The sequence below is a fragment of the Hydra vulgaris genome, chromosome 12, assembly GCF_038396675.1.
Source record: "Hydra vulgaris chromosome 12, alternate assembly HydraT2T_AEP".
Lineage (NCBI taxonomy): Eukaryota > Metazoa > Cnidaria > Hydrozoa > Anthoathecata > Hydridae > Hydra > Hydra vulgaris.
Window position 1 is genome coordinate 35,484,380 of NC_088931.1, and position 15,621 is coordinate 35,500,000.

Consider the following 15,621-nt stretch of genomic DNA (forward strand, 5'->3'; position numbering starts at 1 on the left):
AAATCTAAGTTTACTAATAACTTCTTTTTTACTTTTGTTATTTAAAGTAATTATCATGCTTTGAAAACAGCTTTTTTTTTTACATATTTTTTGTGGCAACATTACAACAACAAAAAAGTATTACTAACTAAAAAAAAGTAAAAATCAGTGATGGCGATTTCTTTAATTTATAAAAATTTAAAGATTGCTAATTCTCTACAGTCATTGCAATTCACAATTGCTTAATCTAACCCTTGGTTTGTATCTCATTTAAAATATTATGACAATTTTAAAAATGCCCTTTAGTTCATCACTTCAATGGTTGGTTTTCTAGGCTTACTGGTTTAGCATCGCGCCAATAGCAGAGATGTTTGTTGGAAAATGTTTCAGTAAATATTCCTGCTGTGTCTTAACATCTTTTTGTTCTTTCTTGATTTTTCTCTATTGTATAGTCACCAAATCATTTTAATTAAGAGACAGGAAACTACCACCACCATTTTTTGATTTTGTTTCAGAAAAAAGTTCTAAAACACGGCTTAAACAAAATACTGTATTGTACTTTATTCATTAAATGTAATGTAATGTAAGTGAAATATGTAATGTAAGCGAAATATTTATTTTAATAACAACAGTTTTTAACATTGAGTTTAGGTGCATTGCAGATCATGGATTACCATTAAGTCTACGTGCTGCATTTTGTCGGCTTATGTTACACATGCACATTGATCGTGATCCCCAAGAACCAGTCTCACCAATTCGATATGCAAGACTTTGGTCACAGATTCCAACTAAAAATGCCATAGAAGAGTATGTAGTTTCTAATAATGATTTTTTTAAAAATAAATAAAATGAACTTGCAATATATTTAAAAGAAATAATGTTTATAATAATACAATAATATTTTTTCTAATTTTATTGAGCTGTGGGTAGTAAGAGACCAGGGCTTGAGCAGGGCCATGTTTGTGACTGATGCTGGGTCCATGTTTTTGACCGAAGCTGAATAAACATTAATACATCCTAAAGTATATATTTTTGATTTAAAGCTCACGTTATATATATATATATATATATATACATATATATATATATATATATATATATATATATATATATATATATATATATATATATATATATATATATATATATATATATATATATATATATATATATATATGTATATATATATATATATATATATATATATATATATATATATATATATATATATATATATATATATATATATTTATATATACACACACATAGATAGATATAGATACAAAAAATCTCAAGCATTTTCTTACCTTATCTAAACCTTGTTCTTACCATATGTAATGCACTCTCTCCAAGTTTTCTTACTTCTATCTCTACCATTTTCTCCTGAAGCTGCTACCTCTCTACATACTGCTACCTAAACCACTTTTATTTTCTGAGTTATTTGCAAATAACTTTTTCTCTAATTTGACTCTTGAATCTAATGGCCATACTCTTCCTATTATTCCCAGTTAAACATATTAACTTATTATCAGAAATTCAAATTGCTTTGACTTCTGATGCAAATAATAAACTTATTGTTGACATTCCTATATTGATGAATAACAACCCTTTCACTATCATACAGGGTCCAAAAGTGCATTGTAAATGTAGTTTTAGTTGCCAAACTTTATCTGCAAAGTTTGAGTCACTCGCTTATCGTTAAAATCTTATTTTTTTCTAAAAATACTATCATGGTTGCTTATCAAACAAGTTATCATCTCTAGTTCAATCATCCAAAACTTGTTTTCTCTTGGCTTGCCATTTAACAGAGTTGCATCTATTTACTGTATCTGTCCCTCCATGCTATAAAAACTACAAAATATTCATCTAATTTATTTCCTTGCACATCAACGAAATCTCAAAAAAAAAAAAGTTTTTTTTTCCTGACTCATACAACCTGCAGCTTTTTAAGTGTACAATTAACTGTTTACTTTTGCTTTAATCATATCTTTTGTTTTCTAGTAACTCATAACTTGATAGTGGTTGTGATATAAATTTTTTCTAGCAATCCCTAGCAATCAACTCCTGCTAAATCTTAAAATTTTGCTAAGCAGAAAGTTTGTGAAATTGTTGGATTAAATATTTTAGATTTGTTAAGTAAAATAATCAATATTAATGATTAAAGTCTTTATTGTGATGATGGTTTAATAGTAATGCATAAAAAATCTGGTTCACAGCTAGTAAATGACCAGGGTCCCTGCCTAGGCTAAAAATTGGACTTTTTACAAACCCAATCCCGGGGGTTTGTTTAATCATTAATATTGATTATTTTACTTAATAAATCTAAAATATTTAGTCCAACAATTTCACAAATTTCTGCCATCTGAACTGCCCATTGTTACATAAAAGCAGTTATGTATGTTTTTCTGCAATCTTTGAACAAATCGTCACTTCTGGAATAATTGTGTATATTTTTTCAAATTCAATTATTTTATCTAAAGTATCCAGTTATTGGAAGGTAAAAATCATAAATGTCAAATTAAATAAATGTGCAGTCTTTTTTATTTTCAATTACAGTAAACCAATTTATATTCTCATAATATTATTACTTTCATCCAATTTAAATTTGCTTACATCTTACTTTTTGAAGGAACTAATAACCTACAAGGTAGTTTTTAACATTTGGTTTCTGATCTTTAAATGTTATTAAAACTCTGCGTAGTGGGTCAGAGTGTGACAAAAGTACAAAAAAAAAAGTTTAATGGAATGATGCAAAACAGTAGTATTAATTATCTAGTACATTATAGCATAGAAAATTAGTACTTTTATTGTAATATAAAGGCTTTAGAATCATATATATCATATTTATTTGAAAAGATTTTAGAATACTAAAAATTTTATAAAATTTTAAATCACCATTGACATTGTTGATAAACAACAATTTCAAATGTTACTTATATTATCGCAAAATATATTTTATAATTTTTTTAAATAAGCCTATTAGTTTTTGATTTCTACAATTTAAAATTGTTTAGTAAGGAGAAATAGACTTTAATTTTGTCAATCAAGTTGCTATATCAAAAAGATAAAAAAATATAAATATTTTTTAGTTATTCTGTCAGATATTTTTTACATCAAAGGTTATCAGTGAACTGAAAACATTATTTAAAACTGAAACATGTATATATTTATTGTAAATAAAGTTTGGCTGCATTTTTTTGCATCTCTGACTAATATTAAGCATTATAATAACCATATAAAATTTGTAACTTCCTCAAATTGAAGGGGATTTAAACTTTACATGGTCACAAATTTTTGAACGCTGAGAGATAATACTTTGAAACTTAAAACTTATTGATGAATATAAGTCTAGTTAAGAATAGTACATAAAATATGTTGTTAACTTGTCACCTCTCACATTTGGGGTGAAAGGGGGATAAAGTTAAAAAGCTTTTTCGTTCCCAGCCTCCAATCATCGCAATTTTTTGAAATCATTATTTAAAATAAGTATAAACATGCAAATGTTTAGAGTTTGCTTCTTTTCTGGAAGTTATTTCAAACACTAAATTTCCTGAATCCATTATTGGTTGCAGACTAAAGCAAGACATTTAGTAAAATAATATTTTAAATTTATATATATATATATATTATATATATATATATATATATATATATATATATATATATATATATATATATATATATATATATATATATATATATATATATATATATATATATTATATATATATATATATATATATATTATATATATATATATATATATATATATATATATATATATATATATATATATATATATATATATATATATGAGTATATTTTGATATGAACCTGGCAAAGGTTGTGATGTTTAATGAAGATCAACAAAATTACAGTAACACTGACCAAGACCAAATCAAAGCGGCATTACATTCTGTATTATTTAAAATGAAGAAATACTGGAACTTTTGTCATCGACAAACGAAACAATTTATGAAAAATTTTATACTATTTTTATATTGTGATGCTTGCATGCACATTTCTTTTATATTGACTATGCCTTTTCTGAATAAATTAATTAAAAAACCTTTTTAGCATATAAAAAAATGTTAATGGTTGATACCAATGAATAAACTATTTTAATATGTAGTGTAGGGCGAAACCTAAACTTATATATTTACAATAACTATTACAACAAAGCAAATGTTATTGTTGCTATGCAAATTTGGTATCTAAAGCAACAAAACAATTCATAAAAACAATACTTTTACAAATCACACCATCTAATTAATATGTATACCAAAATTTGTTACCATACTGTTAATGATTTAAAACAATAATAATTTTATCTCAAATTGACTTTATTTTTACCAAGAAACCAGGCTGCTATGCATATAAGGTTTCCATAGCAACCAAACAACAAAAGTATTACCTTTCTTATTACGTAAATTAATATTACGTAAAAAGCACAGACCTCATATTAGAAAACATGTTAAGTTTGGTGAACATATGACGAATAGGTAAAAAGTTATGAATTTTGTCTCAAAAACTAGTATTTTGACCCACTGTGCTCTGGCAGAAGTAGTTGATTCAGTTCTGTTTTCAAGGGTAATTTTTTTAGCAATTCTTTGGGCTTTTAAATTAATTGCATGTTCCAAAATTTTAGGGGCTTTCCTATAAAAATTAGAAATATTGTTGCATAAGATTTTTTTATAGTTTCCTGTTGTGAGTTGATATTTTAATGTCGTGTTCCACAGGGGAAAATGCTTAAGTAGTCAATTTTCAATTCCTTTTTTTGTCAATCTTTAACAGGTGAGTATTGAAGTAAACAAATGAAAGTTTATTAAAAATATACTTTTACTGTGATTTTAATTGCATAATCTGATTTATTTTACTCTGGAAATGGAGCTGGCATTTTCAATTATTATATTTTACTTTTTTAATGAAGAAAATTTCAAGAAAATAGCAAAAGAACTTTTGCAATTTTCATGTAACCTACGTTAAAAAATACAAAATAAAGTTATGATAAGAGTTTGATAAAAAACTGAAATTTTATTATTAATTATAATGATAATAATAATAATAATAATAATAATAATAATAATAATAACAATAATAATAATAATAATAATAATAATAATAATCAAAGAAATTTATGTAAATTGATAAAAACATATCATTTACATTTAATGTAAAAATTACATTTGTGTAGCATTACGTACAATCATTTTTAAGTGTTGCACATGCAGACACGTGTAAACGTCAGTAAGTTGCGTTGAGTTTTTGGGTCATGTATGAAATGATTGTGTATATTATATCATAACTTGTAAAAGTTTTTTAACAATTTTGAGTCTTTAGTTACTTTAGTCTCGAGTTTACTTAAAATGTTTTGTTTTGTGTTTAAAAATCCAGATAAAACTAAAATTAAACTTTTTACTCAGCAAAATTTAAACCAACAAAAATATCAAGATGTTGATACTGAGGACAGTGCATTTAACCACTGAGCTACTAAAGATGTATTCTATTTAGAATAAAAAACTATAAACTTTTTATAATAGTTGTAATGATTTAACAACTATCAAGCGGGTGCTCTAAAAATGTGCAACTATAATAGCATAGCAGTATTGCATAGAATTTTATAAAAAATATATATGAAAGCCACATCTCCCCCCCCCCCTCCCTCCTTTGAAAAATGAAAATTTTTATAAAACTAATTGTAAATCATTTCATTACATGAAAATGAATTACAATTAGTTTTATTATAAATAGGCATGTAATATGCAAATGTAGAAAAACAATATGTAATAATCAAATGTAAAAAATCCACTTATATAACACTATGTACAAACATCTGTAAGTGTAAACATCAGTACTGCTGACAGTAGGTAAGTTTTTAAGGATTCAAGTTAGTAAGGATTTAAACTCAGCTTACCTACTGTCAATGATTACATATAATGTCGTCAAAGGTTCAAATCCTCCGAATAAACAAACTGGAGGATCAGAACCTTAGATGACAATTACCTAACCCCTCAGAGAATATAAAAATTATAAGGACGGTTATTTTTTTATAGTTTGGTTGCTATCTTGCTAATTTAAATCATAATTTAATAAATCTGCCAAAATTAGTATTAAAAACGGCACATTTAAAAATTTTTTTCATTGAGAGTTTATTGCAGAAAAGCTGCTATAACCCGGTAGAGTAAAGTTGTTTCACATACCTAGCTATCCGTTACCTGTTTTTTAGGTTTTTCTCTTCCTTTGCTTCGTAAATTATTACAGTCTTAATGATATGACAATGAGAGGGTTAAAATTTTATTATAGTGTTAAATTTCGAAAAACACCAGGAGAAATATCATGCAACTGTCATCTATGTTAGAGATACTTAGATTATGTATTTACGTAATCAGTTAGGTAAATCTGCACATCTAACACAGTAAAGATACAATTTTTTTTCTTAAAGAAGATCTTCAATTCAAACTTTCTTTCAAAATAAATTAACAGGGTGAAGGTTCTAATAAGCTATAAGAATGCAAAAAAAGTTTGTATATAAATTTTTTTAAACTTTAAGTGCAATTTTTAAATGAACCATTTTTCTCCCGTCTACTAAAAAATATTGTTTAGATATTATGGTTTTGGACAGCTAGGCTTATTGCTATATACAAATATATAAGCTTAATGCTAATAACTGTAATTAACTCAGCTTTGATATCTACATTGTTAAAAATTGCGTCAATAGCATATTTTAAAATACTGCGTTGTATTTAAATTTTATTTTAAGCCACTTTAAAAATCATTAGAACTAATTTAACAAAAATTTGTGATGAAATTTAAAATCTTAACCATGAGCGAGATCTCGTTTCGTTCTCGTTTCTCGTGAGAAATGAATTCTTGTGAGAAACGAGAAATAGAAAATTCTCTCTAGAAGTAGAATGAGACTTAAATATTATATTATTTTCCAAATTAAAAATTATTATAATTTACAAAATGCTTAATAATTTGTTTTTTTAATTAATTAATATTTTAACGCCGTGATTTTAATAAATCTAATTAAAAATTTAATTTGTTTTTGACAATAACAAATTAAATTTTTAATTAGGTTTTTAATTAGATTTTTTAATTAGATTTTTAAAAAAAATCTAATTAAAAAATTTTAATTAGATTTTAAATGTTTTTAATTAGATTTTAAATACAAAAACTTTTTGTATAAAATGGTGCACTTTCGACTTAATTTCATCAGTTTACCAGTGGAATTCAACTTGACACATATTGTTCATATTGAAAAGAAATATTCTTGCCTCATTTCAACGATCAGAAATGTCACCAAGAAAAAACAAAATCTGGAGATATTTTCAAAAAACAAGTGACGGTGCTGAATGCAAGGCGTGCAAAATGTCTTTGAAAACAAAAGATTGAAACACAATCGGACTTCATCGTCACCTCGAAAAAAAACACAGCCAAGATTACGTTGAGTATTCTGAAAAAACTGACGACTCTCTTCTTCCTCCTCCTAAGAAGAAACAACAAACCATGGTCGAAATGCTTGAAACAAAGTCCAAATATGACAAAGACAATTCCATTCAAAAACAGTTTGACTCTGCAATGCTGGATTACTTTTGCACTGATCTGGCATCCTTTTCAGCAGTCGAAGGAAGAGGTTTCAAGAAATTGTTTGACATTACAAACCCTAAACTGAGCCTTCATCACAGAACAACATATTCAAGAAAGCTTTCAATTCGGTCAAGAGAAGTTCAAGCTGGAATGAAGAGCATAATAACGGAGATTACGCCAAATCTAAAAAGTGCTGCATTTACTTCTGACCTTTGGACTTCTAGAGCTCAGGACAGCTACATCTCTTGGACTTTTCATGCTGTTGACGAAAATTGGAGACTACATCACTGGACACCTCATGTCCAACAGTTCCCAGGCAGACACACAGGTATCTTAATTGAAGGAAAGCTGGATTCTTTCTTAGAAGAACTAAATTTGCCTGCTGATTTGCCAATGTACTGCGTGAACGACCAGGCAAGAAACATGAAACTTGCAGTCAAATTGTCAAAGCGCCTTGACCAATACTTGTGCAACAATCATATTTTGCAATGTGCAGTTCGAGACTCATTTGGAATGACTGCTGAAATGGATGATGCGTTGCAAACATGCAAAGATTTGGCTTCTTTAACTCACCAGTCAACAGCTGCAGCTGAGTTGCTTGAATCAGAATCAGACGCTCAAGGAATAAATTTTAGACAGTTACGTCAATCTGTTGACACAAGATGGAATAGTGAACTAAATGGCATGGCTTCTGTCCTACATCTAAAGAGTGCAATTATCAGCTTATGTGCAAATAACGATATTTTTTCTTCAAAGATCATCAATGCATCACAGTGGAAATCAATCGAGGGAGCAGTAGAAATTTTGGCACCACTCAAAGAAGCTACAGAAACGTGGTCGGCTGAGTCTATTCCAACAATTAACACTGTTGCCGATTCTCTTTATTTAATCCATGACAAAATGATCAATTTATTGAGATGGATGGAAAAAATGGCTACGGTGTTTTGTTTGCAAAAAACTTGAAAAGCTGCAATGAGAAAAGATTTCCTCTTTGTCACACTGGAAACTTATTGAGTGCTGCAGCAAACTACTTAAATCCTGCTTTAAAGGGACTTCACTTGAGGCTCTTCAAAAAATTTCAAACAACAAAAGAATGGTTAGCCTCACAGGTTAAGGATAATGTTGAGTGCCAACCTGTTGCCAGAGTACTTTCAGCAGATTTGTCCCCTAATTCAAAACTAAAGCGCAAGTTAAACGTCAGACTTGAAACACAAGAGCCAACATCTGAACTGAATCCTATTTTGAGTGAAATGTGCCAGTATGAATATCTCCCTGATGCCAAAAAAGACTTTCCGATTCTTGATTGGCGGAAATTGCATTCAAATACATTGCCAGAACTCTCTTCATTAGCTAGACATTTTAGCTATTCCAGCAAGTTCAACTAAATCAGAGTCTCCAGACACAACTTACACCCAGAAAAAGTAGAACAAATCATTTTAATCAGAGAAAACATTGTCTTGTTGGAAAAGTTTGGCAAAAAAATTCTGAATTAATATTTGAAAAAGTTGTTTACATTTGACAAATGTCATTTGTGTCTATTTGTCAAAACCATGTTTACATTTTTTTTTTTACTTGGATTTTAATAAATTTGTTTTCAAAAATTGTTAAATTTCTCGTCTTGTTCTCGGTCTCACGAGAAGTACTAACTTCTCGTCTTGGTCTTGTCTTGGTTTGAAAAAACCTAGTCTCGCTTATGGTTATAAAATCTGCGTTTTGAAAAAGATTATATTTCCTTATTATTTATTTCAAAAAACAATCTTACACATAACAAATCTTTTATTTGTTTATCGCAATTTTTTTTTAAATATTTAATAAAGTATCTTTATTAAAGACATTTTATTTTTATAAAATGTCAAAAGAAGTTTGCACAACATTGAATTAATAACAAACAAATTTTAAGCTTGTTTTTTTTTTTTTTTTTGCTTTTACATATTTAAATCTACGATGAAGAGACTTATATTTTACTTAGTAATTAGCAGATGATAAAAAAAGAAATTTCTTCTTTAATAAATACTGTGAAACTATTTATGTTCTTTAAAACTATATTTTTCACTCTACGTTTCATCAACTATTTTACATTTTTGAAAGACAAATTTAAAATTTAAATTTTCAAAATCATATTTTAAATAATTTTAATTTAAAAAAAGTGTGTATATATATATATATATATATATATATATATATATATATATATATATATATATATATATATATATATATATATATATATTTTAAATGATCTGTTTCTTGAACAAAAAAACTCACATTTGAAGTTAAGTGCATTTTTTTACAATTTATTATTTTCTAAATAAACGTCAGATAAGCAATATTGAAAGATAATTTAAATATTCCAAAATAAAAAAGTTTTAGCTTAATATAAATTTGCTGAACACATATGCAAGTTGCCATTTTGTACATAAAATCTGAGCTGCGTAATGCTTCTTAACAAGGCCTGTAGACTGCTAAGAAGCATTGTCTTTTTGTAAACTGTTGATGACTTTGTAAAGATTTGTTCTCTTTCTTTTCTTTGAATCCCTTTTTTCTAAGTCATGCAGTGTTTCTTCAACAAACAACATACAACTTCATCAGACAACTTTGTTAAGTTTAAACCAAAATATAACCTTTGGATCAGAATATGATTTTGCCTTTAAAGTTGAAGATGGAAATATTATTTCTTTAATATCTTTGCAACAAAATTTAATCTTTTAACAAAATACTAGTTTGTGCATTAACTGCTCCTTTTTGAAAATAGTTTCAAATGGCAATTAGCACAAAACAGTTTTTCCTGGGTCTGTTTTTTGGTTAATGAAATAGAAAATCAATATTATCTATATCTTGTATAATTTTATATTGATTGGGTAATTCAAGGGGCTCTAAAAGTGATGCAATTTTGATAAAACTAAGACTCTTTATAAGCAAGATGAAGCACTCAACTAACTAAAAATGTTCAATTGCAAAATTTTTTGAAACAACTGAACATATTGCAAGTGCTACCTATAATTGTCCTTTAACTATGCTAATGCTGCCTATCATTCTACTTGTCCTTTAACACTGTCTGCAGCTATGTACTTAAGCCTCTGTTGTAGTATTTGTGAGTTGTATAAATAACTAAACTTTTGCTCACCTTGTATAGTTTAGTTAAAAAACAGACTTGCATTAATATTTGTTTTTTCAATATGTTTGTTTCTTTTATGTATTGAAGTGCAATCAATCTCTGATGTTGCTAAGCTGATTATTTGGTTAACATATATGTAAATCCTAATATAAGCTGTAATGTGTAATGGTGTTTACAAAAGGTAATGAACCAATGTAAAAGCGTAAAAATTTTACTCAAAGTTTTTAGGTTTTTACATTTGTTCATTATCATTTTACTCAAAAACTCTTTTATTTACTAGATATAAAGTATTTTTAGTAAATATGTTATCACTTTCATGATCATTTTAAAAAAAGCATAGATTATCCTTAACCTAAAAATGTTAAATTGCGACTAAAAGTTGCAATTTATATTGCAAAGTTATTTGTTACTTATAATGAAAATGAAATCTTTTTTTTTTTTTTTTTGTAGATATGATAATCATATTAGAGAAGAACAGGGTGACGGAAAATCTGAAAAGATAAATGTTTCTTCATTTAAACCCACAATGAATTTTGTTGAAAATTATTTACACACTATAGCTGTTTCAGTAGAAATCGATATGACTGACATTGAGCAAAATAAGCTGACATATGAGGTTGAGCTGACATATTTCTTAATTGTTTTAATAGTTTTTGTATTTTATTACATGTGTAGTTTGAGTTTTTTAATTACTTGGTAGTTTTTTTTATTTTTAATGATATTACGCCCAAATAAGCTTTTGTGTCGATAAATGTTATGATGAAAAAATAGTATATAGTCATTATGCAAAATTTAAGTTAGCTTGTTTAAATAACTATCAAATGCCACCTGTGTTTTTGACTATGTTCTTTAATAAAAAATTAATAATAAAAAGTGTAATAAATATGAGTAATTATTGTGTCTATACCATAAAGTTAATAAAAATATACAATTAGAAATTGGAAGAAATCAAAGTCAAAAATGTTGGTACTGTTATAACCAATCAAGTAGTGGATATATGGTAATCTCTCATAGAAACACATGGTCATTTTCATTGAAAGAATTTTTCAAGTTTACATGCACAAAAAAACTTAGAAGCATCTTTTGGATTAAAAATTCACCAAAAAAAGTCTAAAAAAATCATTGTTTTTTTTAGGGTTCTATAATATTATCCATTTTTAGATTACTCAGTTAAATGGTGCTCTTAAAGGCAATATTCCTAAACACTTGGAAATAATGTAATAGTTATATAATATATTTGTAAAAAGTTTTTTTACACAAGAGTTTTTTTAAAATGTTTTCCTCATTCTATTTTGTTATTGAGTAATCATTTATCATTGAAGTATTTGTTACCATGGAAATATTTGTACTGTTTTTAACTTTAATAACTCATTGAGTAAGTTACTAAAAAACTTAATAAAATAATAAAGTGAGAACTTAGGGGAATTAGTTAATGAAATTGAAGTTGATTTTTTATCTTTATTTGAATATCCATTTTAAATTTACTTTTTATTTTAAAATATATAATAAATAATTAGTATATGCTGAATATTAAATAATAATTTGAAATTCAATTTATATTATATAATACAAATTGAATTTTAAGTTTTCTTTTGTTCTTGTTATTTTCAAACTATTTTTAACTTATTTTTTGATAGTTCATATGCAACACTAGTTTTAATAAGTATCCATAAGGTCATACAGTAACCCTCTACCCTCCTAGGAAAAAAAATTACATCTATGGAATTTGTATATATTAAAAAAATTACCATATTGGTAACAATATTTTACATTGTTCATATTGAATAATTCCTTATTAATATTTCAGGTTGTGCAGATAGCCAGATATCTCATTCATTTTGGATTTTATGGTTTTAAAGAACTTCTACGTCTCACAAAAATGTTACTTGTTATATTGGATAGTGTAGACTCTAAGTATTTTGCTAAAAGTATGTTTGCTTACCTTAAGTCTGCCTCTTTATTACTGTTAATTAAATTTTTAATTATTCTATTTTTTTTGCATGTATAAACCGCTGTTTTTAAAATTATTCTTCTTTTTTTTCTTTCTTAGCAGAAAAGGAACAGATGAATGTAACAAACACACTTAAAGCAGTTGGTGATGTGTTGACAAATGTTACCTTAGGAATGGATGCTGAGTGGACTGCTAATAATTCCAATTGTAATTTTACTGTTATATTAATTTTTATTAATATTATAGTAGATTAATATTATATAATACTATAATACTGTTAATGCATTCTTCTTTCATCTTTAATCATGTTATAGTTTCTTTGAAATATTCCACGGCTCAAATTAAGTAAAAATCAACACATAAAAAAAAAAATTAATCAAACTGTTTCAAAAGTGTTTGATTTTTAGTGCAAAATTTTGGATTTATTTTTATTAAAAATTATGTTAAATGTGTAAATTCAGCATTTACTAGTTTGACAGAACAGCATTGCTTTTTAATTTAAATGTTAGGCAAATCTATGCGATGTATAAATTATTATTTTAGTAAATTGACTAAAAATAGAAGTTATTATAAATAAAAAATATTTGTTGATATATTATTCCAAAATAGTTATTTTTATTCTGTTGTTATTTAAGTTTAATGCAGTCATAGTAATAGATGTGTTTTATATGCATTGATATTTAGTGAATACAGTGAATTACATTTATATTTAGTGGATTTTGAGAACAAACCTGTTCAAAATCAATCAAAAAAGGAAGATTTGACTCTGATGAATATCAAGCTTAAAATTATTGAAATTCTTGAGTATATAATGAATGTTCGATTGGATTATCGCATGTCAAGTTTGCTAACCATTTTTAAAAAAGATTTTAATGAAAATGGAGCAGGTGAAGCTGTTGACAGTGAAGGGGGAGGTGCAAATATATATATATATATATTTTACAATATTAAGTTATTTAATGTTTAAATCCATTTCTTGTTTATCAAATTTAGTTAAATGCATAAATTTAATTTGGTTAGGAGTTTTAAACTTCCTGTTTAAATGTTATACCACAGTGCTCTAAAAAAAAAGAATGTAGTATCATTATTTTCAACAAGCTATTATTATCATTATATACAATTATGTCCCAACACTCTTTATTTACACAACATGTCTAGAGTTGCTAAAAATCTGGTGTTTTGATATATTTTTGGTTCGTTTTCCAATATTGTGAAATAATGTAAATTCTATTTTTATATACTTAATATGGAATTGGTTATCTTTAAAAAGTTTTAAAAGTTTTAGAATCTATTATTTATTAACCTGCACTTTATAGTCCCTGTCTAATAGTTTACAAAAAGATTTTGTTATAAAAAAATAGTAAAATAATTAAAAAGTAAAATAATTTAAATGATTAAAATATAATTTAAATCATATTTTATAAAAAAATTATTTACTAAAAAAAGTTAAAATTTTATTTTAGGAGTTGATTTAGACCACATAAGTTCTGAGGCAGAGAAAATGTTTGAAACTTCAATGTGATTTTTTTTATTTAATTATTTTTTTCTACTTGCTTATTACAAATAATATTTTATTTTAAAATTAGTTTCATTGATTGATTTTTTTATACAGAAATGATTACATTGATTTGATTTTTTTTTTTTTTAGAGATGGCTATGTTGATTTAGATTTAGATAATTGCGGAGGAGAAATGTTTTTGCGTGTCTTACTCAATCTTGCAATGCACGAATACAAACCACTTGTTTCCGGTTCATTGCAGTTACTTTTTCGTCATTTTAATCAACGGCAGGAAGTGCTTCAAGCTTTTAAACAGGTATTTATTTTAGATATTTAGTTTGTTTTAGAAAGAAAAAAAATTATAGTATAGTTTTACTTGCTTGTATAGTTTTACTTGTTAGTATATTAGAGCCCAGGCCCTAAGTTCTGTTCTTACTTTGTGAATCTTGTACAATAGACACAAGTTCTGCTCTTGCTTATCCTTTTACGAATGTAGCACAAACGGCAGTATTTTTTTTAGGTGCAACTGCTTGTATCAAGTGAGGATGTTGATAATTACAAGCAGATTAAAAGTGATCTAGATCAACTCAGACTTCTTGTTGAAAAATCAGAACTGTGGGTATTTAAAGGTTGGACCCAGTCTACAACAACAAAATCAAAGAAAAGAATTAGTAAATTGCCAGAAAGTGATATTCCTGGTGATCATAAAGCATCAGAGCAAATTTCTTATGTAGTAAGTGGTATAATAAATTTTTTCTGTATTTTTTTTTCTTTGCAAATTTTTTCTCAATGTTTCTTTATTTGTGTATCATAATACATAAATATATTATTTATTAAAAAAAAAGACAAAAAATCCATGGTTTCTTTTTTTTTGGTTCCAATTTTGAATTAATAAAAAAAATGAAATGTTTGCTGCATAAGTAAGTTTTGACGTCAATTTTGTGTGTGGGACAAAAAGAGTTTATATTTAAATGGATTATAAATTCCTTAAATTTCAATAAATTATAAATAAATTCTTTATTTTTTAAACTTTTTAAATTTAAACATGCTTTTAGGATGATAGTGCTAATACTTTTGGGAGAAATTTGTCATTGGGTTCAAGTGACCAAGATAATGATGATCAAGTGGAAGGAGTTTCATTGAAAAATTATAAAACCGTTTTGCAAGTTAGTACAATTATATTATCAAGTCTATTACAATTTAAAAAATGTTGTTAGTGTTTAAGAAGTTAATTTAGGCAAAAGTATACTTTTTTTGTATCATTTTTTTTTTCAGGAAAAAGTGTCTGGATTAATGTGTGTCTTTTAAAAATAAAAGTGCACAGAGTGTTTTATTGTGCGCATGTGTGTCTCTCTCTCTCCATGCTACTGCTGACCACGCAAATGATTTTATTTTTTTGACAACCTGACCACAATTGTTTATAAGTTTTGATGATTTGAACATTTCAGTAATATGCTGAATGCAGAAACGCTAAGCTAAACTTAAACT

General features: G+C 26.3%; 1 protein-coding gene across 3 annotated transcripts in view; it reads left to right on the top strand.

The window, feature by feature from the left end:
- Window positions 1-15,621, top strand: part of LOC100202979 (inositol 1,4,5-trisphosphate-gated calcium channel ITPR1) — a 139,702-nt gene that overhangs the window by 55,088 nt on the left and 68,993 nt on the right. For 2 of the 3 annotated variants that reach the window (XM_065813079.1, XM_065813081.1), the window contains exons 20-28: window positions 631-786; window positions 11,135-11,300; window positions 12,492-12,612; window positions 12,735-12,842; window positions 13,349-13,549; window positions 14,099-14,153; window positions 14,284-14,449; window positions 14,654-14,866; window positions 15,189-15,299. In XM_065813079.1, coding sequence (XP_065669151.1) covers window positions 631-786; window positions 11,135-11,300; window positions 12,492-12,612; window positions 12,735-12,842; window positions 13,349-13,549; window positions 14,099-14,153; window positions 14,284-14,449; window positions 14,654-14,866; window positions 15,189-15,299 — 1,297 coding nt within the window. The remainder of the gene's footprint in view (window positions 1-630; window positions 787-11,134; window positions 11,301-12,491; window positions 12,613-12,734; window positions 12,843-13,348; window positions 13,550-14,098; window positions 14,154-14,283; window positions 14,450-14,653; window positions 14,867-15,188; window positions 15,300-15,621) is intronic. The other variant, XM_065813080.1, reaches the window with a different exon arrangement.